Raw genomic sequence first — 26,843 nt, 5'->3', positions numbered from 1 at the left:
AGGTTTTGTATATTTTAATTCTGTAAAAATGACAGGTGATGGTATGCCACGGGACCTACGTGTATAAATAGATGTTTCAGGATTATAGACTTTAATACATCATAAGCCACAATGATGCCTGTCTTCTTACAAAGCTGTTGTCCACAAGACAAACTTTGATTATTTGCATGCAGCCAGATATTGTAATTTTACTAGAAAATATATAAAACAAAACATTTACCATAACATGTTCTTCATCATTTAGAAATCTTGGTAATCAAAAACTGCAGCTATAACATCTAGGAATCGCAGTAAGTGGCAAATGAAGAGAGAAAATAACCATGCACATAACTGGTGCATGAGTAAGAAAACAAAACATCACCTTCCTAAAATAATGTTTTTTTTTCTTCTTTTTTTCCAGAAAACATAATAAACAGAACCAAATATATTTCTTCATTTCACACAAAACGTTAATGACAATATGACTATTGACATACAAACAATGTTGTCTGTTAACAACTCGTAAGATAAGATCATTAGATGACTTAAAGAGGTGGTGCCATGATTTCCCCCCCTCTAAAACATGATTATCAGGTATTATGATTATACTAGGAGGAAGATTTTTTCCAAAAAAGTATACAGAAAGAGTTAAAATTGGGTTTTTATGTGGCCACACCCCCAGTTCATTAAGTATGCATGGATGTCATGGTGGGTGGTGACCCAGCTGAAGTTAGCCACACCCCACAGTGTTGGGTGAATGGTAATTAGGGGAGGAGTTGATTCTGTGATGTAAAAGTATCTGTGTTTTTTAACTGACACTTTTGACCACAAGGTGGCAGCCTCCAAGAGAAAACAAACAAATACCAAGAGAATACATAATTGCTCATAAAAACCACACCAGGGGGTCCAATGATGTACTTTCAACCTCCTAGACACATGAAAAACAGAAAAAGTACAAAACTATGGCACCACCTCTTTAAGCAAATTTGCATTGTGACTTGGACAATTGTTAACTACGGACAAATTACGTCTAGATTGAGTGACTTGTGTAACCTTGTAAAATTAGGGTTAGGGTCTCAGTCCTGTGACTTAGGGGGAAATTACAGGTTACACTCTTGACCTAGGCCATTATCGTCACTGTCGGGCAGAAACCTTGTATCTCCAAGTTTCAAGTTTGTACGTTTTTTTCTCCAAGCAAAGCCCTGCTTCATCACACAAGGCTGTCGCACAAAAGCGGTGCGAGGCGTTGTGCTTGCAGATCTGCTGTTTTCACTACTTTAGTTCATTTTTAAAATGATAAATACAAAACGAACGGTCTTGGACATACAAGGTTTCCACCCGACAACGACGTTATGCTATTGGGGTGGGACCTGCATGGCCTTCTCAATCAAGATAATATCCAACAGGCCATTATTTTAGGAAGGTGATGAAAACCTCCCTAATCCTGGAGTCAACCTTTCATCATCCTATTTGGTAGATGCTGTTTTGTTGATCTTTTCCTAGGATCATTTTGGTTTCATAATAGCCATCAATACAGAACATTGTGAGATTTACTTAAATTTCCTCCTTTTTGAACTGGTCAGAACCAACAGCTTTGACACACCAACTGAATTTGTACCACTATCCATAACCATAAAAAGAGCAATTCATTGTAAATATGTCTCTACAAAACAAATTAACAAAAATGTAGAAGGCCTATAATTGTTTATGCATCCAATGTGATCAAATCCAAAAGCAGAGAAAGTCTAAATGCACATGGGCTTTATTAATCAATCATCAAAGTTCTGTTGTAAGAGGAAGTTTGCTGCCAAGTTCTCGTTCTTCTCACAGGCAAAGTAGGCTTGTATAACAAGTCCCTCTGGAAATCCTAGAGCTTTTAGCTGGAACGACAAAGACAGAGGGTAGACGGGTTAATTATTACAGCAAATTCAGATTTTGTCTTCTTTTTGCGACCGTAGGTCGCATTTACTATCAAAACCTGCACAAAGTGTGAGTGAGTCCGTCAGTCAGTCAGTCCGTCAGTCTGTCTGTCACACCTCACACTTTTTCCCTGCTTATATCTCCGCAACCGTTGCCCCGATCCATGCCAAATTTTGCACACACGTTCCTTGGCTGCCAAACTACAACCTCCAAGGACCCCCGGAGCTCCAGGGACCCCCAGGTCCCTGGGGGAACCCCAGATGTAAAAAATGACCAAATGCGCAAACATGACCAAATGACCACCCCAACGGGGCTGCTCACGGGGAATTCCCGGGGACCACCGACTCCTGGTGCTCCAGAACGGATGCAAAAGTGGTGGCGCCCCCAGTGGAGGACCCCCTACACTGCAGCTCACATAAAATGCCGTAACTCCGGCTAGGAGCGACCGGGACAGCCGGGGCCGGTACCTATTCGTCCGCCTTGCCGGCGCGGAGACCCCACCCCTCATTTCTCACATGGCCCTCTTCTAGCGCCACCATGAGGCCGATTCTTGCAAAACACATTTTTTGGACACTGCTCCTACAATTTTCGCCCTAAAATCACGCAAATCGGTACACAGTATGTCTACACTCATCCCATCAACATGAATCTGTCCCATATAGCGCCACCTCCAGGCCGATTTTTAAAAACACATTTTTGGACACTGCTCCTACAGATTTTGCCCTAAAATCACGAAAATCACTACACAGTATGTCTACACTCATGTCATCAACATGGATCAGGAAGATTTTGGCAAAACACATTTTTGCCCTATTTGTGGAGATAAGTGACCTACGGTCGCTTATCTCCCGATTAGGGAGCCTTACTGGTGAATAACACACCATTTAGTTTTAGCCATCTGAAATTGATTAGTCTTAGTCGACTTAATATCAAAGTATCTTTTGTCTTAGTCATCAAAATGAACACTGCATAGCAGCTTAAATACCAGTGTTAATTTTGACAGCAAACAAACCGAACTACAAACTCACAACGTATCGCATCATGGCACGTTGGGGGCTTGTATATCAGGCTACTTTCGGCGTGCAACCATAGTGCGACGGAGTAGAACTTAAACATAATTCACAGGTGGTCTGTCTCAGTGGTTCTCAAAGTGGATTCCAGGGACTCTCTGGGTTCCTTTAGGGGAGTCTAAATTGACCGTTACAAGCATGTAACTCTGACAGTATACACATGGAACCAAATGGACCCTGATGGGTCCATTTGGTTCCATTTGTATACTGTCAGAGTTAAGGGAAGACCTTGAAATGTAAAGGTTTGAGAACCACTGGTGTATCTGATACGCCTCACCCTTTCAATGGCCTCTTTCTCCTGCGGTGTGACTTGGATGTAGTTCATGGGGTTTCCACCGGCGGCGTCCCCTGCTCCACCTGCCCTGCTGCTGCTGCTGTCCTGCACCCCCTCTGGGTTGGGCTCGTTCAACATCTGGATGAACTGTTCCTGATGGCTGCTGATCTCCTACGGGAGACAGAAGGAACTGTGTTTACATATACATCTATTGTACAGTAGCAGAGTGGCTCACAGCCTCAGCCCGATGGCCTTACATCTCCATAGGGATATCCCTTTGGTATAGTGGTTAAGATATTAACTCATTTAGTGCCACCCTATCACCACTAGAGGGCGCCCAGTGGCCATAGAATAATAGAGATATGCTGGTAATGCATGCCCAAGCCCTGGAGCCATGACTTGCCAGAACACTTTCCTTTGTGCATGTACAGGAAGAGAATGAAGTTAGCTTGAAGTTAGCTATTGGCTACCAAGCATTTTAGAAGATCTATTTTCGGCAATTTAGCCACGATTAAACCTTGCACACCTCATGCATGGGAAAAAAACAGAGAAGAATGAGCTCTAAAAAATCCAATGCAATCCTGGATTGCATTGGAGTGGATTTGTGCAGTTTGTTCACAGCTTTCAAACAAAGAAATCCGATTGGAAATCCGTTCAGGCATTCTTGAGATAATAGCCATTATGTTTTACATGTTATGTAAACAAAAATGGCTGCCCTGTATGTTAGATGGGGTTGTATGGGGGTGGAACATGCAAAATCGCGATTGAAATCATGTTCACTAGATTTGATGGGGTCCAAAAAAAAAAATTCAAAAAAAAAAAAATTCCAATTTTTTTTTTTTTTTTTTTTTATATCCCGAACTAGTTCGGGATAGGCACTCTGGGATGCGATAATAATCCCGAACTAGTTCGGGATAGGCACTCAATGAGTTAATTAGACTCCCACACAGGAAATCTGGGTTCAAATCCCGAGTGTCTCACTCACACACACACACACACACACACACTAGAGCTGGGATACCCAAACCGAAAACCCGTGGGGCCCGTCGAGCTCGGGGCAGACGCATTTTCATAATTCGGACGTCACTTCAGTCAGACCAGATGCGCAGTGCACGTTATATTATTTAATAAATCAACAAACTATCTAAAACAGTTTCACAAGCCACAATGTGGCTTAATATTATTAAGGGTAACAAGCAGGCACGCTGCATGCACTGCACATTAGAACAAGTTTACTAATGAGTGTAAATCAGTGGCTTCCTCAAGGAAAATAAATGAGGGGAAAAAGCAGTGAAATCTAAGGGTCGGGCCTCAGCACGGGTCGGACACATTTTAATGATTAATGCTCGGACGTCGATTCGGGGCGGACAAAAAACTGTCGGACACGTTTCGGAACGGACAGAAAAAATGGGCCCGATCCCAGCTCTAACACACACACACACACACACACACACACACATCCCTCTGCAAAAAGCTACAAGTGTCACCAGTGTTTCCATCACCATGTCTGCCTATTATTAATCTCTCAAGACAGATTCAGAGCTCCGCAGCAGAATCTGTTTGCAACTCTGGTTACAACTTGAGTTGAGTAGAGTTGTGAATGTTAGGGATGTAAACAAAGACACGTGCGACCAGAAGTGGAGCGCTAAAGGAGAGCTAAAGGAACGGTTGACATCAGGTCTCTACAAATGGAAGCGGACGGTGCCCCCCCGAGGATAATTGTTGACGATGGGTTCCCTTTTTCGGTAGAAAAATGTCACGTAATAATATTGTGACTGGTTGGAATGACCAGCTGGTGACTGTTGAAATGTAAATGTAAAAGTACTATTAAGCCTAGAATTATTGAATGCTTTAACCAGTAAAAAATAGCAGATATACAAGCTCACAGCTCTGCTATTTTTGAAAAAGTCGTAAAAATTTGTGCAAATCTTTGAATATACAGGTATGTATTTTCAAAGCGAACGTTTGTGACTCAAATTTTGCTTCTGGGTGGTCCCTGGAACTAGATATTTTGAGATGCGGGTCCGTGGCCAAATAAATATCAGTTTGGGGGTCCTTCACATGAAAAGGTTTGAGAACCACTGACATAGCAGTCTCTCGAGAACAGACTAACTGAGCACCAGTTAAGTGAAAAGGACCTTTTCTTTGACGATGGCTAGCCAGATTGCTGACATAGAAACATAGGTTTTGTTTTAGAAAGATTCAAAGACACTTAAAGAATCGGGTCAAAATTCTAATTTTCAAAAATAGCAGATCTACAAGCTCGCAGCGCGGCACAGAGTGCCGCGCTGTGAGCTTGTATATCTGCTATTTTTCAATAGTTAAAGCATAAAATAATGATACACTATAATGTGTACCCGTTCTAAATGGGTTCCTCAACCAATTCAAAGTATAATTCAAAGTAATCTTCCTCTGTGTACAATCCTTCATCAATGTTTTTTTTTTGTTGCTGTTAATTTAAGAGAGAACCCATAAAAATGAACGATGCACATAGTTTGGCCTCTCAGCAGACAGTAAAGCCCCGGTATTGATCCCAAACTGCTGCTGCGGAGAAAGAGAGACAGCACTGCAAGAACTTGCTTTTCATCAGCTAAATGTTTAACCCATTTAGGCCTAGAATTATTGAATGCTTTAACCAGTGAAAAATAGCAGATATACAAGCTCACAGCTTGTATATCTGCTATTTTTGAAAAAGTTGTGAAAATGTGTGCAAATCTTTGAATATATGTATTTTCAAAGCAAACGTTTGTAACTCAAATTTTGCTTCTGGGTGGTCCCTGGAACTAAATATGTTGAATGGGGGTCCGTGGCCAAATAAATATCATTTTGGGGGTCCTTCACATGAAAAGGTTTGAGAACCACTGACATAGTAGTCTCTCAAGAACAGACTAACTGAGCTCCAGTTAAGTGAAACTGAAAAGATCTTTTCTTTGGCCAGATTGCTGACATAGAAACATAGGTTTTTCGAAAAATCTTAGAAGGATTCAAAAGACACTTATAAAATCGGGTCCAATCTCAAATTTTCACAATTTTTCAAAAATAGCAGATCTACAAGCTCGCAGCGCGGCACTCGGTGCCGCGCTGTGAGTTTGTATATCTGCTATTTTTCAATAATTAAAGCATAAAATAATGATACACAATAATGTGTACCGGTACCCGTTCTGAATGGGTTTAACCAACGTAATGCAAACGTTAGTGCTCAAGAACCCATATGCACTGAACCATAGGAAAGCTGCTAAACGTCATCTCCATTCCTGCTGTAGTGACACTATCTGTAGACAGACTTGTCTCGTCCTGATAACTAGGTCGGGAGAGGCTAGCCGATAACACGGCAGTCTGTTCCTGTTACAATGCGCTAGGCTAGGAGATGGATTGCTGAGGTAGAGCGCCACACCTACCACCAGCTTCCACAACTTGCCGCACGAATTGCCACACCCAAGCCGTGCTACTCATACACCGACGTGGCGGTGCCCAGGATCGAACCCATGACCTTGTAGTCCACAGGCAGAGCTCTGCCGACTGAGCTACCCGGACACACATGCTTTTTGCTGGGTTGGCAACCATCACCCCTTTGGTTGTGAGAGACATGCTTTCGAATACAAAATCTGAAATAATAACAGGATCACGAGACCAGTGGTTCTCAACCTTTCAGATCGGCTATTTTCAAAATGTATGCCCCTTTCTTATATTATTAGACCATTTGGCCAATGCTTGACCCAGTTTTTATAGTATAGTTTGTTGATTACTTTTGATGCAGTAATGGTCTTTTTCTTTTCTTTCTTTTTTTGAGGTGAGGTATTAAAATGAAGTCCTAAAATGTTATCTTTATTGTCAACTGGGGACCCACAGGTTGAGAACCACTGGCTTAAATTATACAACAATAGTTGCAGATAACCTATATTTACAGTATGTATAGGGGTGTCAACAGCCATCCTAAATGGCCAAATTTGGGCCCAAGAGGATGAAATGGCAGCTGTTCCAGTCAGGGGTGTTGTTGGCTGGATTATTCATGAAGCTTTCCCGGAAGAGAAAGATCCCATAATTGGACGCTAGTTGCGCTGTTATCCCCCCGCGAGGTACCAAAAAGATTTTTTCTGCACTGGACCCCATTCATTTTCCTCTTTGATTTTCTAACCTTAATAAACATCGTCATAAATACTTTATGGTTCCTGTCACTAGTGAAAAACTGCTTTTCAATTACCATATGCGTTTTGTGCAAATTTGGTCCCATTTATGTTAAAATTGATGATAAAGTTGCGGGGGGCATGGCCAACTAAACTAAACTGATACCAGCCGGCTGTGTTCTTCTTCGTGTGCTGTATTTCGGGAGGCTCAGACCACATTCTCCCATATATCCCTGCGGTTGCACGTGACCGTTGGCAGCCAATAGCATTCCTTATGATTCCTGGGGTACCATTCAAACAATGATGGCGACACCCATACAAGGGACAAAAAAAGCGTCATTTTCGCCGCATAGAAACCAATGGCTTCGCACCGTCCATTTTTTTTTTACAGTCTATGGCAGGGTTCCCCAATAGGCGGCCCGCGGGCCATTTGCGGCCTGCGGGGGGCTACTGTCTGGCCCACACCAACCCCAGTAATAATGGTGGTATAAGAGCAGCAACAACACTAGTATATCGTCGTTGTCGGCTGGAAATCTCGTATCTCCAAATGTGCACGTTCCTTCGCAAATCATACAAGGCCGTCGCACAAAAGTAGTGAAAACAGCAGATCTACAAGCACAAAACGCCTCGCACCGCGAGGCGTTGTGTGCTTGTAGATCGGCTGTTTTCACTAGTTTAAATCATTTTTAAAATGATAAATTCAAAACGAACGGTTTTGGACATACAAGATTTTCACCCGACGACGACGAAAACTGTCGCTGGTGTAGTGGGAACGCCACCGTCGCCCCCTGCAATGTTGTGGCCCTCGGCTTGGTACCCTCGACATGATTCGGCCCTTGGGGAAAACTAATTGAGGAACCCTGGTCTATGGTTCCAGTAAGGTGGGTGTAGTGTAGTGTGGTGTACCTGCAGGAGCTCTGGGTTCTCTCTGCCTATCTCCTGCAGCAGGGCTGGTAGCAGGGAGGCGTTCTGCTGGATCAGCTGCCTCATGGTGTGGAACTGGGGCTGGCTGGCCAGGTAGCTCAGGGGGTTGCCTGGAGAACAGCAGCAAGATAAAAATAGGTCTATGTCATACATGGGCAACTGGCGGCCCAGGGGCCACATGCGGCCCCCACCTTCACTTAATGCGGCCCGCAGGTTAATATTGGAGTACTGATATATTATTGATTTCAGCTGTTACAATTCCAAACATGGAGAAAATGACCGGCTTTAATTACTTCAGTCCATATTATTAGCCAAATGACTAGTATTATTAAAATGTTATTGTATTTTTTTATGTCCAATGTATTTGTATTTAAGTTCATAAAGTTAACATAAGAACATAAAAATGCATTTGAAACTTTAAAACAAAAGAAGAAAAAGAAAAAGTTACTTTTCAGGATTCCAATTCAAAAATAGCAAAAATAGCAGATCTACAAGCGCCGCCCTGCGATGCGTTTTGAGCTTGTAGATCGGCTATTGTGGCCCTCTCTATCATCAAAGTTTCCCACCCCTGCTATGTTAATGACATTCCCAAAACAGCAATCAGTTATTAACACTTATGTTGCAATGATTTTTTCTCTTCAATGTCTCGCGTTGCCATGGTTACCATAGACTTCCATGTAATTGTGCAAGTGTGTAAAAAGTGCACGCCCATGCCTAGATGATGCACCACGTGTGTAGATGCTGTTCACAGCTTTCAAACAAAAAAATCCGCTTGGAAATTCGTTCAGGCATTCATGATTTATCAGCCATTATGTTTTCTACAGATGTAAACAAACATGGCTGCCATGTTTGAAAGAATGGGTTGGTATGGGGGTTAAACATGCAATTTCGCGATCGCGATCATGCCTAATACATTTCTGGAGGTCCAAAAAACGTTTTTGAAAAAAAAAATTTGAAAATTTCTTTTTTTTTTTTTTTTTTTCAAAAACGGCCCAAACTCGGGAAACTCGGGGTTGGCACAGCACTAGTACCAATACAAACTCGGGAAACTCGGGGTTGGCACCATATGTGTTAATCAAGGATTTTATTAAAGTGATCCCTGACTAATACGACAAATATGCCTTAATACATTATAATTGTCCTCTATAATTACAATGTAAAATTAAAAACACCTTAAATATTTTATTTCTTCTAGAAATAGCTAATCTTTCACTCAATAGGGGAAATGCCTGTCGCAAGTTGATGATGTCATAAATGTAATTTGTGATCTATCCCTATGGAATTTATGGAATGCATGTGCAAATAAAAACAAACGTAATACTTCCTATGGTTAATATGAGCATCAAATCAATATTTCAAATGTGTTTGTGGTTTATTTTGCACATGCATGCCATAAATTAGACCACACATAACATTTATGACATCATCAACTTGCGACAGAAAATAACAAAACAAAAAAACATTCCATTAAATTGGTTATTTTGAATAACTGTTGCACCCACCTCCACTGTCCCCCTGTGAGGAGCCGGTTGAGGAGGGCAGACTCAGACCTGCTGTGGAAATGGCTCCTCCTCCTGAAGGCAGGGCCACAGGGTCGGCTCCTCCCCCTCCTGTGCTGCGCTCCTCCCTGGCTGGGATGCCCTGGACAACATCATCAATTAATATCCAAAATAAATAGATGTTTAGGAGCAATAACCCAACTGTGTGAATGACAGAACCCTCGTTGAGATCAAGCTATAATCTTTCCCCAAGCCACATGGAATGGGGTCAGATGGGTAGTGATTGGTATAATCATTGGGACATTGGGTCATTCGTGTCTCACAGAGACATTGGGACATTTGCTGTACAAGGTTTAAAGTGACGATACAACACTTTTGCCACTTGAAAACAACACACTGCTAGAGCAGCATGATGCTTCGAACCCACCGAAAAAGCACCGCACATGCACTTTATTGTGCGCACAACATCATCGTAAATACAATGCCATTTCAAAGCCATGCACTGCAAGTGAGAACGACTGCGTTCGGTAACAAAAACGGCGTCCGTGTGTGTGCTTACTGTATGCTTGTGCTTTACATATCAGGTGTAATGTAGAATGAGTATAAATGAGGTGTAGTGCGGTATGAGTTCATATTAGATGAAGTAGATGTGAGTACTCTATACCAGTGTTTCTCAAACATTTCAAGGTCTCCCCTTAACTCTGACAGTGTACAAATGGAACCTGGTTCCATTTGTACACTGTCAGAGTTACAGACTTGTAAGGGTCAATTTAGACCCCCATAAAGGAACCTAGAGAGTCCCTGAAATCCACTTAGAGAACCACTGCTCCATACGTAGGTGCAGTGCAGGTCGTCTTACCGAGAGCAGATACTCCACAGCTCTGTCTGGGTTGTTGAAGCTGGCTCTGAGAGCGGCCACCACCTGCTCCCTCTCGTACCCCATCAGCATCATCTCCACCACCATGGACTCATACGACTGGCCCGTCACTGAGAACACGAACACGAACGCGCACGCGCACACACACACACACACACACACACACACACACACACACGTGAGGACAAATATTTGAAGACTAAGATTTTATGAATGCTTTTTATTTTATTTTATTCTGTGCCGTCTTTAAGCCTAACCATGAAGCGGATCTACAAGCTCACAACGGGTTGCCCTGTGAGCTTGTAGTCTCATTTCGGTGCGTGAAACCACCACATATCCAAGTATATATCAGGCATTATAAGTCATTTCAGTGGAAGTGGTTGATTTAACCTTTTAACTGTAATGTTTTATCAACTGTTCAAAGACAACAAATCATTGGTGAAGTATTGTCCCCACATTTGCCCATCACGGGACCTCAGACACTGTAAAACTGTTGTCGACAACAATTTGATTTATTTTTTTATTCCCCTTGTTTTGTTTTGCTGCTGCCAACAACACCAGTGCCCTTGGAGAACAATAAAGTTTGTATTCATTGCCGTCACAAACAATGTCAAATGTTCAAATTTCACAGGCCTGCATCATCGCCAGACAAGAGATGTGTCCGGTGGTAGAGAACAATGACGTGACGCGACTACTACTCACTTTCAGCTTCATTAAAACCCTCTGTTCTGATATAAACTAGTGCAGGAAAAAATCTATTCGAATTCGAATCGTGTTTCTAACATGGTAAGATTCAGAATCGATCTCATTTTCCAAAAATCGATTAGATATTATGATTTTTATTTTATGATTTTTATTACGATTTTTTTTTTTACGATAATGTATTAGATACTATGTTGTGTTTGCACAAGTTAAAAGAATGTGTGTAAGCATGGTAAATCAGACACGTCTTGGATTTACCTTGTGTGTAGGGTTGGACACGGTAACCGCCGTACCGCCGTACCGCGGTAAACCGAGGTCTACCGCGGTGTCAGTGTGCTTACCGCGGTAAAAAAAGACAAAAAAAAGTCTATTTTTTATTGGAAAACAAGCGAGTTTTAAAACAGGGGAGAAGCGAGGACCGCATGCGCTCCATGCCGCTCTGCTCTGGGCCGTGTACCACAGTTTGGAAGCCACATACGTCACTCTCACTCTCAGAGACAGACAGTCACTGCTGCTGCCTGCGTAGAGGAGTACAGAGCAGCGTAAACTTTCTTTGTAATCCACACGACACAAGGATGTTAATACATACCTTGTGTTGTGGCATATCTTTTTTTATTCATACGGATTACTGGCGGAGCACGGGCCGCGTGGACTAACCGAAAATGAAACTATTTTACTTTTTCCATCGCGTCGCACGTTGTGCCCGTTCGGCGGCGCGTCGGAGATTTTATAACCTTTTCTGTCAAGCCTTTTCTGTCAAGTAACTAAAACCTGTATATAGCAGCACTCAATCACTGGGATTTGAGAGTTGAGACGTGACGTGAGTTTACAGAATCACTGTACACGATCTGACTACCCGTCCTCTTCTGGTTTGTTCACACAGCTGTTTGTGTCTGAAAAGCCTACTAGCTAGCCTACGTTACTATGGTAACCCGACAGTGCAGATCTAAAAGCTCAGAACGCGTCGCGGATGCAATGTGTTGTGAGCTTGTAGATCTGCTGTACGGAGAAGTATAACTCGGGCGGTCAGGCTGTGTCGCCTCTCCACTGTGGAGAGGCGACTTTAGGGAAGATGATTGCAATATTTTGGCTTATCGCCGAACCTTAATTAATAGATACGGGGGTGCGGTAATTACCGCAGTACCGTCGGTAAATGGGAAGACGGTAATCGCGGTAACAAAATGTCGATACCGCCCCAGGCCTACTTGTGTGTTTACATTATTGCAATAAGTTGATAAAACCTTTACAATTATAAAAGCTACGTAAATGTACTCTGCTTTCATGCCAGCAGACTAGAGTAGATCCTGATATATGAATTGAATAGAGAATAGTTTTGAATAGATAATCGTTTTGAATCGAGAATAGTTTTTAAATTGGAAAATAATCGTTTCTGAATTCGAATCGTTTGGATTTGAAAGAATCGAACAAAATCGTGAATCGCAACCCCAAGAATCGATTCTGAATCGAATCGTGGGATACCCAAAGATTCGCAGCCCTAATATAAACAGTAATACATACATACGACATAGTTCAAACTAGATAGCTTGCACTCAGTAGAGTGCATATCTCTGCAAACAATTTAACTGTCAGAATTGACATATTGTCGTGACAGCCTAATGATCATTCCTTCCAATTTTTTATTTTGGCCTTGATAGTGACCTTAGATTTACTGTATTAATTTTTCCCCAACACAAAAGTTAATTATCAACGGAATCCAGCATATTGCTGGATTATAACTTAACCCATTTAGGCCTAGAATTATTGAATGCTTTAGCTATAGAAAAATAGCAGATATACAAGCTCACAGCGTGGCACCGAGTGCCGCGCTGCGAGCTTGTAGATCTGCTATTTTTGAAAAAGTTGTGAAAATGTGTGCAAATCTTTGAATATATGTATTTTAAAGCGAACGTTTGTAACTCAAATTTTGCTTCTGGGTGGTTCCTGGAACTAGATATTTTGAGATGCAGGTCCGTGGCCAAATAAATATCAGTTTGGGGTCCTTCACATGAAGAAGTTTGAGAACCACTGACATAGTAGTCTCTGACATAGTAGTCAAGGACAGACTAACTGAGCTACAGTTAAGTGAAAAGGACCTTTTCTTTGACGATGGCTGGCCAGATTGCTGACATAGAAACACAGGTTTTTCAAAAAACCTTAGAAGGATTAAAAAGACACTTATAGAATCGGGTCAAAATTCTAATTTTCACGATTTTTCAAAAATAGCAGATCTACAAGCTCGCAGAGCTTGTGTATCTGCTGTTTTTCAATAGTTAAAGCATGAAATAATGATACACAATAATGTGTACCCGTTCTAAATGGGTTAAAGCTCATAATGGTACATGTATTCAAATCAATAATTCAAAACAAAATTGTTGACGTTAGTAAGGTCTTACCGAGAGCTGAAAGTGCTTCATCGATTAAATCAGGATTTGTTCCCTCTTCAGTGGTCCTGCAAGAGAACAATAAACAAAACATGTAAGAATTAATAATAATAAAAACTTTGGAACATTTTTCATGTAGAAGAGGATGTGTCTGTGAATCAATTGTTAAAGAATTTGACAATAATTAACTGAGAAAACTCAGAAACTGATTTAACCATGTTAGGTTTTAATTTTAGCCTTTATCCTATGTACAGTACTCAACATTAAGCAGCATAGTGGATGTCCTGACAGCATGACTGATCTTGTAACTGTAAATGCCACTATGAAAATAGGAGATAATAAAAATAAAAATAAAGTGATCTGCTATTTTGGGGGCGGCCATAGCTGAGTGGTTAGTGCCTGCCCGGCCCCTGATTGTCGCAGGTACGATGCAAGGCCAGCAATTTGTCGAAGTATCCCTGAGCAAGACCCCTAATTGCTCCTCCCTCCACTCTCCTCTGTGGGCAGCACTCAGCTGGGTTAAGCTGAAACTGAAGTTCCCCTGTGGGATAAGCTAGGTATGTAAAAAAAGTAAAATATTTCAAATATATATAAGCATATTTACAGTACTTCTTTTGGGCTTGTTTCCCTAGACCTGGTCACTTGTTTATTTTGCAAAATCTGGCAACAGACTGATTACCCATTCACTTCCTTACTAGGAAGGAAGTGAAAAGATATTGGATGAAGCAGCACACAGAGAATAACTCAATGGCACCCCCTGTAAAAGGCAATGGCGGCGCCCTGGAGAGCATTGACATAAAAAGGTAGAAGCTTCCTCCAGCTCTGGGCCATTGGTAAAAGAGAACTGGCAAGCTTCCGGAATTCTGAAGGACGCTTCCTTGTGCGTCACAGAATGGGATTGTCAGTAGGCGGGACTCTCCCTTTCCCACTGCAGGGGGCAGAGTGCCTTCCACAGTTCCACAGTTACGCACTTCCGCCAGTCCTGATTTACCAGTCGCGCCAATGAACTTCAGCAGCGGATGAGGTATCTAGCTTTTTATCTCTGTGCTGGAGAGGACCAGGAATAAGGTGAATACCCTGTAACTGTAGGTGCGGCAGTCGTGGGCGGAGCGTCCTCTGTCTTGTCGTCTTTAGGTGCATCTTCTGGTGGGGTGTCGGAGCCCGACGCTGAGACAGCTGGAGCTGGGGATGATGTAGGGACAGGACCTGTGGGTGCAGCTGCTGGGGCTGGTTTAGGCTGCAAGAAGAGAAGAGAGAATATGCTTTTACTACGTCAGAGAAAATATAACAGATTCCAGAAGGTTCCCAGTTCGATTCCGGGCTCCCCCAGAGTTAGTGTTGAAATGTCCTTGAGCAAGACTCTGAACCCCTAGTTGCTCCCGGTGAGCAGGTTGGTGCCTTGCATGGTTTCCTCCGCCGTCAGAGTATGAATGTGTGTTTGAATGGCTGAATGTAATGCACAATCCTTGTTAAGCGCCTTGCATAAAGGCGCAATATAAATGCACCATTTTCCATTTATCATGTTATTAAAAGAAAACAAGTTAGCAATGAATGTAATCCCCATTGTACTGAACAGAGGCGGTGCTTCGCCTGTCAGGGTTGTAATCTAGATGAGTTTAAGTGTAAACAACACCTTACCCTGGGGTTAAAGTCCCACGTGTTGTCAAGAGTATAACATGTTATTACGCAATACCATACCCCTGATGAATTCAATGAAAAGCATAAAATTACATCCTGACCTGTAGTCGATGCCTTTAGGCCTCTCTCATTATTTCTCCATTATATTCCTTCTATCAAGCTTTATGTCTTTAAATTACTTTTAAGTCAAAGGTCAGCTTTTTGAGGCACTCAGTCACAGTCTGTTTTTTCCACGGATACAATTATATTTACTGTAAAATGACATACATGACATTGTCCTGATGATCATCCTTTTTTCCTTTTCTTTTTTTTTCTCCCCGTCACTGCCAAGCAACTTTTTGGTCAGGTGGGGTGTGTAGACCAGGGGTTCCCAAACCTTTTTGTCTCAGGGCACCCCATAAATATTTTTTTTAATCCGAGGCACCCCAACATTATAATTTTCACTCCCAGGACCTTATATTTATAGCATATCGTCGTTGTCGGATGGAAACCGTTCGTTTTGTATTTATCATCTAAAACTAAACTAGCGAAAACAGCAGATCGGCTGCTTTCATTAGTTTTGTGCGGCGGTCTTGTAACTTGGAAATACAAGCTTTCTGCCCGACAGTGACGATATTTTAGTGATTATGTTGCGAGGAAAACGTTGCGATAATAGCCATTTTGGTTAGAACTGACTGAAAATAACTTTGTACTTCAAGTTTAAAATGATGCTAAATATGTTTTCAAGTGTCACGGCACCCCAAGGTGCCCCATCACCCACTTTGAAAACCCCTGGTGTAGACAACCATGTGTCTCCTCCGATACACATGACGTCATGGTGCACAGCCAAACCAAAAGCACCGTGGCGTGGAGGAATCAAATCCCATTCTACATGGTTGTTGGCAGACACCAATTTTTCTTTTCATTTAGAACAACCCACTGGGCTACAGGATCAAGTAAACATTTGCTTTTCACAATGTATGCCCACTGCCCAGGCCAGAACAACAATATCACTGCTGGTATTGGGCACACAAGAGATACTAATAATTAAGTAATATTGTGTTTAAATATCTCAATATCTGGAAAAAATGACTTTTTTCAATGACACAAAAACATATTTCCCCACCCCTTCATATCACTCCAATGTGTCACAAACTCAGACCTGTCCAGCATACAGGCAAGAGGCTAGTATATAAAAATATGCACAACACTATTGCTCTGCTGGTCAAGAGTTATGACCATGGTCATAGCTGTGATATGTACGGGAAGAGCACAATCAAACAGGTAAAGACATTTAACCCCCAAAGATCTGGAACGCGCCAGAGTTCGATTTTTAACCACTTTTTTAACTATTGAAAAATAGCAGATATACAAGCTCGCAGCGCGGCACCGAGTGCCGTGCTGCGAGCTTGTAGATCTGCTATTTTTGAAAAATTGTGAAACAAATGAAAATGTGTGCAAGTCTTTGAATATCTTTGACCCGATCTTTGACCCGACTTCTAAATCCTTCCTCTAAATAAGCTGGACCCCCAAAATTACATTTATTTGGCCGCAGACCCCCCATCTCAAAATATATTGTTCCAGGGACCCACCAGAGGCAGAGATTTGAGTTACAAAAGTTTGCTTTGAAAAATATATATTGAAAAATTTGCACACACTTTCACGATTTTTCAAAAATAGCAGATCTTCAAGCTCGCGGCGCGGTGCGAGCTTGTATATCTGCTATTTTTCAATAGCTAAAGCATTCAATAACTCTAGGCCTAAATGGGTTGAGTGAGAGACAGGGAGGTGAAATGACATTTGACAAGTGAAATGACATTTGCCTAGTTGTTTAAGAACGCTCCCAATACACTCACAAAAAGGCCAAATAAACAAGCGCTATTCTCCATCTCCCTCCACAATGCTCGTGACGCACCTTGCACCAATGACATGGAAAGTTAATTAACCATCTGCCGTGGTCGGTGGTGGTCCCAGTGTGGGCTGAACAGGGCCTCTTACAGTCAGACACACATGCATGGTTGAACATACAAGGCCATGGTTTAAAATGTCGTTTCATGGCCAGTCATGATGACATTTTTAACCGTCTGCTGCTTCCACCAAGGGCTTTCCAGGACAAACTAGAAAGTGTGGTTGCCGTGACGCGAATTTGGCAAATTAATTTTCGTCTTACCATTTGAATTTTCCCCATTCAAGTCAACGGGGAAAATGTATTCGCTAATAAATTAATGGCCATATATGGAGATCTCTCTGTCAGTCCTTGTCCCTTTTATGCCCATATATGGAGATCTCTAATGTCATCAATATTAATCGCATATCTTGGAAAGCCCATATATGGACATACTGTGTCAGTCTCATGTGGTCGATGATGTCAGACATCTATGATGTCAGCCATCTCCATATTTGGGAAAAGTAAAATGTTTAATTTAAAGTCAATGAGAATATTTATTCAGGAATACATTTATGTAAATTAAACTATATAACGTATCTCTTAGCATGCGTGTCCCGATGAAGCCAGTTGGTTTGACATATGGCCCAAAACTGTGGGAGGAGTAGCGCGGAAAAATAAAGTTTACTTCGGAGACGATGGAAGATGGATTAAAGTCGGACAAGTACTAGGGGCAACCACACTAACTAATGATGGAGAGGTGGTTTCATAAACCAGTGGTTCTCCTTTTCTGGATCAGGGCCTACAGTACTTTAAAATCTCAAAAGCAGTCACTTAACTCATATGCTGCCATTTAACAATACCTTCGTACTCTTTAACTGCCATTCGTCTCCATAGACTTCCATGTAATTCATAGTGCACGGATCATGCACACCCATGCCTAGATAATGCACCACGTGTGTCCACATTGCTCACAGCTTTCAAACAAAAAAATCCGAATGGAAATCCGTTCAGGCATTCATGAGATAGCAGCCATTATGTTTTACACTGTTGTGAGCTTGGAGGTCTGCTACCTGAGTTGTATGGGGGTTGTATGGGGGTTAAACAAGCAATTTCGCGATCGCTATCATGCCTACTAACGTTTTTGGGGTCCAAAAAAATTTTTTTGAAAAAAAAAAAAAAAAAAAAAAAAAATTTTTTTTTTTTTTTTTTTTTTTTATTCACGGGATTCACGGGCGTGGCAGGGTGGGACAACGGGATTTTTAAGGGATTCACGTTTTTGGCAGTTAATGAGTTAATCAGATGGGCAGCAGGCATTTTTTTCAGGACATGTTTATTTTATTGATCAATCGATCGTGTTCTGGATTGAATCGGTGGAACTAACATAGTATAATTAAATGTATTGGTACCACAATGAAAACACATTTATTTTCAATGTTTTAAAGATGGGGTGCCATGATTTTCCCCCCTATAAAATATTGATTATCTACTAATATGATTATATACTAGGAGGAAGAATTTTTCCAAAAGAAAGAGCAGAAAGAGTTAAAATTGTGTTTTTATGTGGCCACACCCACCAGTTCATTGGTATGCGTGACCCAGCTGAAGTTAGCCACACCCACGTGTGTTGGGTGAATGGTAATTAGGGGAGGGGTTGATTCTATGATGTAATAACTTATAAGTATGGGTGTTTTGGAACGGCACGTCTGACCCAGCAGGTGGCATCCTCCAGCTAAAAACCCAAATAAAAAGAGAATGCATAATTGCTCATAACAACCACACCAGGGGGTCTAATGAAGTACTGTCAACCTCCTAGACACATGAAAACCAGAAAAAGTACAAAACTATGGCACCACCCCTTTAAAGAAAAAAATATGATGATTTTCATTTTACATCATTACAAAAAATATATTAAGGTTATATTATCATCAAAATCTTAACTGTTTTGCCAATTATTTGGGGGCCCACTTGCAAGATCCTCTCAGCCCAGCCAGAGAAAGAGGGCTATCATCAAACAGTTCCAACGTTCATAAGGGACAAAAATAACAATACTTAATTTATTTCTCAGACACTCGCCTACCTTTGCAACCATGACGACCACAAAGTTCTTCTCGTCTATTTTGTACTCCTTGAGCGCCGTGTCATCACTCAGGATTTTACCTAGGAGGAGAAAACACAAATAAGTGTTCAATAATAACCATGGAATCCTTTAGAAAAAGGAACGCAAAAGAACTGTTAGAGAGATCGATTAAGCCGTTTTTAAAGTTGTTTCAAGACGTTTTGCTAGGGCGCCATCCTCCACACATTTGTTAGACAGGCATTTTCCTAAGTGACCAATTACAGTAGGAACATATAATGATTTTTATGGCATAGCTTAACCCATTTAGGTGCCGTGCTGCGAGCTTGTACATCTGCCATTTTTGAAAAAGTCGTGAAAATGTGTGCAAATCTTTGACTATATGTATTTTCAAAGCGAACGTTTGTAACTCAAATTTTGCTTCTGGGGGGGTCCCAGGAACTAAATATTTTGAGATGGGGGTCCGTGGCCAAATACATGTAATTTTGGGGGTCCTTCACATGAAAAGGTTTGAGAACCACTGACACAGTAGTCTCTCAAGAACAGACTAACTGAGCTCCAGTTAAGTGAAAAGGACCTTTTCTTTGACGATGGCTATTGCCAGATTGCTGACATAGAAACATAGGTTTTTCAAAAAGTCTTAGAAGGATTCAAAAGACACTTATAGAATCGGGTCAAAATTCTAATTTTCACGATTTTTCAAAAATAGCAGATCTACATGCTGTGAGCTTGTATATGTGTTATTTTTCAATAGTTAAAGCATAAAATAATGATACACAATAATGTGTACCCGTTCTAAATGGGTTAAATAACGTACGGTACTAACAACTTGTACTGTTGTTAACTATAGCTATAGATTTGTGTCGTAATAGTTTGAACATTAATCAATTTTACCTGAAAATGATTTTTCCTCAAAGTGGCCATAAAAAAGCAATGTATTTTTTTGAGTGGGTAAATAATGTATAGGGCCATTTCATTATGCTAGCAAGCGATTCTGGTTCCAATCTTATCTCAAGTGTTAAAGCAAAGGCCTCGCATTTTCAAGCACAAATCACAAACATTTAGAATAGAGGAAGAATTATGCCTCTCATCAAAGGGTGCACTCGCCATTTAAAAGATAGTGAACCTACTAGATCACAATGTGTTGCATTACGATATGGTGAGAGCTCCCAAGCAGGCGTTCATGTTAGATGGATTTTGCACTCAATTCAAAATAAAATAAAGGTAGTTAAAAAAAGTAACCGTTTTTGACTTTGGCATTGTTCTGACCGACAACAACGATTTGCAATTCTCCGTCTGTCATGTGACAGTACAATACTGGGTGTCCTTAAAAAAGTGCACCCTATGTGAGTGGGAGACTCTGGGAGTGACCCTGTATCTATTTGTTTTGAACATATAATGAAGGCACGTTCAAACTAAAACGGAGTGTTTGATTGTAGACTTACTACAATCAAACACTACATTTTATGTTGAACATGCATTACTGCAGTGATATGAGCAGGAATGCATCAGTGTAACATACCAGCATATATCAGTTTCTGTCCATCGACTGGAAAACCGTCCTTCCCCTTCTCATGTTCAATCCTTTCTTTCAATGTCTTGACCTGTGGAAACAAATGAATACATGTAAAGTACCCTCTTAAATGTTACAGTACATGTTTCTGCCCAGTGCCCACTTAATTTATCATTTCATGTATCTGGGGTGAACACCAGGCTGGTTTTCATTTTATGGACACTGTATCAGATCAACCTTGCAGCGGTTGGGGGTCAAACTTTTTGATAGCTCATGCATTGTAAACAGCACGCTGTACGAGCGTCAGTGAAATCTGATCCCCCTCCATGTTGCCGGTGGCTCAGCAGTTGATCCCTTCCGTTTGATCGCTCCATTTTCCATGTTTTTATGGTCAATGTGTATATCGAATGAGTCACAAGCTGCTGTAATACATGACTGTTGCACTGCCAAAACGTCCGGGTCGCCTACAGAACTGTCCACAGTGCAGCGCTACCGACATGATCTATTCCCAACTATGCTCGGGCCGACTGCACACACAGCTCCATTTGTGAATTAATAATGTTGTTAATCAGGTTGTCATATTGCTTATTACTAATGCAATACAAGACGGATTTAGCACGGTCGGTAAGTAGAGGTGATGTCGTCGGCATAGTGTAGGTTGCTGTTGTAGGCTACTTTTCACTTGCCAGCACATTTCATAAATTACATATACTGTCTGTCAGTAAACGGAAGCGTAAGTAGAGATGCTCCGATTGCGATTTTTGGGGCCGATCCCAATCACCGATCAACTGGAATCAGTATCTGCCGATACAGATATTCCCGATCACAGCGTCAAATCCATAAATTCTTCTATTTATTGTGTTACTGCAGCAGCATTTATATATTTAATGATTCTTCTTAGAAAACATTGACATTGTAATGTATATTAAGTATAAACATTAGGAGATTGCAGGCTGAGGTCCTGTAGTATCCAATTCAACTTGTAGGAGTTGAAGCTGAGGTCACATTTAGTCCCACAGATAAATATTGTGAAAATAGATAATCTAGTTTGTAGATCAAGGCACAGTGACGTCAATACGTGCGCGTCCCGCGTCTCTGACGCATTCACGTTGCCTAGAGACGCATTCACGTCATTGTTCTGGGGTCCCACGGACGCATCGCCTCCATGGACCATTGGTGTCCACGTTAAAATAATTTACCACGTCGCGAAAAAAATAATATTTTAAAAAGTCCACAGACGCCACCATTGTTCATGGGTGAAGGCATGCTACTTGACCCTACGTTAACACAAATGAAATCCGCGTAGAAAGTCTTAAAACAGACGATAGAACTAAGACTGTGTGTGTTTTGAATCCACGACGCCATTTTGTGCGACTGCGCTTGGTCACAGAATTCAATGGGTGCCTGAGTTTTAGCGTAGCACCGGGCCGCTCTCTGACCATAGTGGCACAGCGTGTTAGGTGATACACCGAAAAGGGTTCCCCCACAGAACGTGTAGCACGGCGCAGAAACGTGACGTCACGTCTCTACACTGCAGCTCACTGCTCAGACAGCGACCCGCCTCCTTTCCCCTTCATTCAATAACAACTGGATATACAGTACACGCGCTATTGTTTATAGATGTGGTGGACATTGGACAACGTGTTAGAAGCCACACAGGTCTTCATTGCGTCTTTACAACAATAGCGACGATTAACGTTGTGGTGAACATGGTCAAATAACCTTTATTGGCTCAACTACAACACGGAGGAAGCAAGCTAGCCTAGCATGTATGCTATCTGAGACAGTCTATGTATGTAGCCTAGGCTGTCTAACTGTTTGATTGATTATAGCGTTTTCGTGGCAGCGCCGTCCATTTGGTGGTCCGCCGGGGCAGCGTACCACCGCGGCCGCCTGTGCCTTGCCCTCCCGCATCCATAGAGGGGTGGCACGTCCCTCTAGGATCAACCGTTCAAAACAAAAGTAGCCGATCTACAAGCAACCCAATCCACTGTTTTTGACCCAGTCCACTGGTTCTCTGTACAGCAGAGCAAACACAAGCACGCCATTCCATAGAAGCAGTAACAGTACAAACAGGAGACATCATCTCACTGAGAAGATCCATATATTATCGATGTATATAAAATAACAGGTGGCTGTTGATTATGAAGACTCGGTAAAAGCTTCTATCTGCGCCCCCAAGTGGTCAACATCCGATATTACCGGTTCGGTATAAAAAAGATCAAACCGTCACATGACTATTTGGAAGTATTAAAATTGTAAGATTTGGAATTGTGGTTCATTTCTTTCAGACACATTTCTACGTAACATGAACATAACCATATAATAACCAATTCAAGTTAAATGCTGCACTTTGTCAAAAATGACATGACGCGTTGAATTTTTGTGGGACCCATAAAATATCCCTGGGACTCATCCGAAAGACCCTTCGTGGGTCCTGGGGACTCATTACATTAAAAACCTATTAACATCACTGAAGGCATATCGATAGAGGCATTATCGGCCGATCGCGATCACTCACCGATCAATCGGCACATCTCTAACCGTAAGCCGACCCAACTCTAGTCACCATTGCCATTTTTTGGAGCGATGCTCTTCTAAATAGCAGATTTACAAACTCACAGAGCGATTATCTCAAATAATTGCAATGAGGCGATTATGTAAGAATCGTGACGAGCCTGCCGTTGTTTGTTCAAAGAGTACAGCATCAATTTGCCAATGTGTCCTGTCTGAGTTGGCTGTTCTGTTGTGCACAGATAATGGCAAAGTGGGCGAATTTCACTGGGGACCCACCCACATAATCAGCACGAGTTGCTCATCCCACAAATGCATGTACAGTACATTACACAAGGGCACATCTATTCAACACATTAAAAGCCAAGGCCGGCCTGGGCCACAGGGTAGTGGTCCAGGCACCTAGGCTGGTAATCCAGCCCTTGCAGCATCGCAGGTTCGAGTCCCGATCCTGACGACCTTTGCTGTGTGTCCCCCCCCCCCCCCCCCCCCCTCTCCCCGTTTCCTGTCAGCCTACTGTACAGCTACTGTATCAATAAGGGCAGAAAAAGACCCAAAAATATATATGAAATAAAAAAATTAAACGAGATTCTACAAATGTCTTCAAAATCCTAACAGTTCCCTGAAAACCTCTGTTGCTATATCAGTGGTGCTCCAACTTGACAACAACGACCCCCAAAATGATATGTATTTGGTGCAGACCCCCCCCCCCCCCCCCCCCCCATCTCAAAACAGTTTGTTCCAGGGAGGGGCCCCCAGAAGCACCTTTTCAGACTCCACCTAAACACCTAAACCCTTAGCACTACAGAAAAATCAATGACCATACATGAAGCTAGTTAGCGTTTTTAGGTTTTTAGAACTTTGATTATATTGTGTTTTTTCTAGATAGATATCCATTTGCAATTGTTATATTGTTGATGATGTACTGACACATTATCTTGTTTATTATTGTGATGTTATCTGCTTATTGTAAGTCGCTTTGGATTAAAAGCGTCTGCTAAATGCCTAAACTGTAAACTGTAAGCAAAGATTTTTGTTAAAAATGTTTGCTTTGAAATTGTTATCCTCTTTTCCAAAAATAGCAGCTGTAAATTAAACGCACAAGGTCATGATCAAACACATATTTCCAATCTTTTTGAGGGGTTTACATGCAGGCAGACAGCCAGGCAGACAGACTGACTTAAAAGACCCCTTCCCTGTCTCTCGTATGGTTTAAATCCTTAAAAAGTCATATTTGACTTTGTTGAATGTCACATATTTTTCTCTGCTCTACTTCAATATTTTCTTCCTCAACGTCATTCTCTATAAAGTATATCTGCATGGGTAACAGGAAGAGTGGGCACCTCAATGTTAAAATATTCTTTAATATAGAATATTTGGAAAATGATACTTAAGTAATGTGAAGTACAAATGATTAGAACATGCTTTAACATTCGACAGATAGGACCTAACATTTCTACAATTGCAACAAATAGCTACAAACCCTGTTATATCCAGCCATTTTGGGCATAAAACGAGAAGTTGATGGGTATATTTAAGTCTGATTAAATCATGTACTAAACAGTTTACATTACTTGAGACCAATTTCCAAATAGTTAATTTTTCTTTCCCTTTTTACATTTTGGGGCGAAAACTAGTCAATTTAACATCGAGGTGCCCACTCTTGAATCTTCCTTTGGTGCCCACTTTTCCTGTTCCCATTTTTCAACTTAGTCATCATCATTGGTTTCCATCTTCTATATGGGACACGTCTACATGCTGGACTTGTGGACCTGGCTAATTCATTTACCTGACAAGTTTAACACACAACACAGCAATAATGACTGTCTGACCCACCTGGGAAACAATGTTAAGTTTCGCCCACACAGAAAAACTAGACCAAAAAATGAATTTAAACAAATACGTATCATGTACTAACCAGAACCCCCTTGAAAGCCAATACAACTTGCAATAAGTTAATATTCCGTTCCAGGAAGTAGTCGCCACCGACCCCCACTCACACACACACACACACACACACACACACACACACACACTGTAAAATGACATGCATTAATTCAAACACTCACCGTCTCCTCTCCGTCTATGTCTATTTTGAACGTCTGCTGCTGCAGTGTTTTCAGTGTGATCTGCATCATTGCTCTCGGTGTGGAGTTGCTCTCGGCCTCTCTGGTCCCTTCAAAACACAAGTTGAAGTGTGGTTGTTTTCACTGCTTCATGGTGAGCTGCTGCTGACAACCAACCGCCATTGTGCTTGTTTTGATTTCTTCTTCTCTTCTCTCTCTCTCTCTCTCTCTCTCTCTCTCTCTGTCTCTCTCTCGCTCGACTCGCTGTCTCTCTTTCTACGAGGAGGAAATGGTTGGGTGACAATGGCGACCTCTACTGGTTGTTTATTTCCAAGACTCGAGAATCAAGACTGTTTTATTGTTGTATTTGGTACAAAGGCAGCATAATGTGCTACAGTCTAACATGATAGTATATTGAAGCTAAAAATATATTAGATAATGATAATAAAATTATAATAACCAGAAAGGTGCAATACTGGGAAATTGCAAGTGTGGTTGTCACTTGAAGTTTGACCGATCCTGTCTGATTATGTTGTCAAAAATCTGATATTATGTTGTCAGAAATCAGAAAAGGTTACAGAAAAAGTCCATTGAACTCAATGGACTTTTGGGGTTACAGAAAAAGGGTTAGTCTAGATGAAATAATAAAGCTGGACGATAAAAAATAGTCTGGTTACCACAATAGGCAACCTCACTAATAATACAATGAATGTGTGAGACACATGATGAGTAGAATGTTCTTTCTGAGGACCAATATGTGAAGAAAATGAGTGAAGTCGTCCTGTGAGTCAAGAACAGGGGTCATCGCCATGTTGCCTTGTGGTGGACAATTTCGTCAAAATTCAATTTGACAAAGAGATAGCCCTGAATGACCATAACAGGTCTGTAACTCTGAGAGTGTACAAATAACCAAATGGACAATTATGGGTCCATTTGGTTACATTTGTACACTCTCAGAGTTATGAGGGTCCTTGCAAATAAAACATTTGAGAACCACTAATACTAGTGCAGTAGAGTCCTGGTAAATCAGTTTCATATATATTCTAAAGAAAACCTGGAAACTTGACATTCAGTAATTGGGAATGATTAAAAGAAAAACTGAAAATGTGCCATGGATAAAGTCAAGTCTTTGCCACGGACACATTTTTCCGTGTACAGACATATTGATGACCCCTTGTCAAGAACAAATGACTCAACGAACAAAACAAAAGGCTCAATCATGTTCTCATGTCAAAACTTCTCTAATCAAACTAAGCTAACCTTTTAAACCAGCGGTTCTCAACCTATTCTGGATCAGGGCCCACTTGAAAATCTCAAAAGCGTAACGGTTCGTGGCCCACGTACCCATCATTCTGACCACCTATCGGCTGCCGTGTTAAATGGTCAGAGGTGACTGGGCCACATGCATTTTCAGAACATGT

At 41.5% G+C, this 26,843-nt stretch overlaps 1 protein-coding gene across 1 annotated transcript; it reads right to left on the bottom strand.

Annotated features, from left to right (window-relative positions):
• On the bottom strand, positions 1-25,628 carry rad23b (RAD23 homolog B, nucleotide excision repair protein). The gene is made up of 10 exons (XM_080742576.1): positions 25,426-25,628; positions 20,852-20,933; positions 19,333-19,412; positions 14,827-14,987; positions 13,763-13,818; positions 10,650-10,777; positions 9,794-9,932; positions 8,274-8,401; positions 3,247-3,414; positions 1-1,859 (listed from the first exon to the last, which is right to left on the bottom strand). Exons 1-10 carry the CDS (start codon positions 25,492-25,494, stop codon positions 1,749-1,751), a joined length of 1,122 nt encoding a protein of 373 aa, XP_080598702.1. The 5' UTR covers positions 25,495-25,628; the 3' UTR covers positions 1-1,748.
• Positions 25,629-26,843: the final 1,215 nt, after the last annotated feature.

Source organism: Nannobrachium achirus, assembly GCF_963921795.1.
Source record: "Nannobrachium achirus genome assembly, chromosome: 15".
Taxonomy (NCBI): domain Eukaryota; kingdom Metazoa; phylum Chordata; class Actinopteri; order Myctophiformes; family Myctophidae; genus Nannobrachium; species Nannobrachium achirus.
This window is presented reverse-complemented; position numbering and strand designations above follow the sequence as displayed.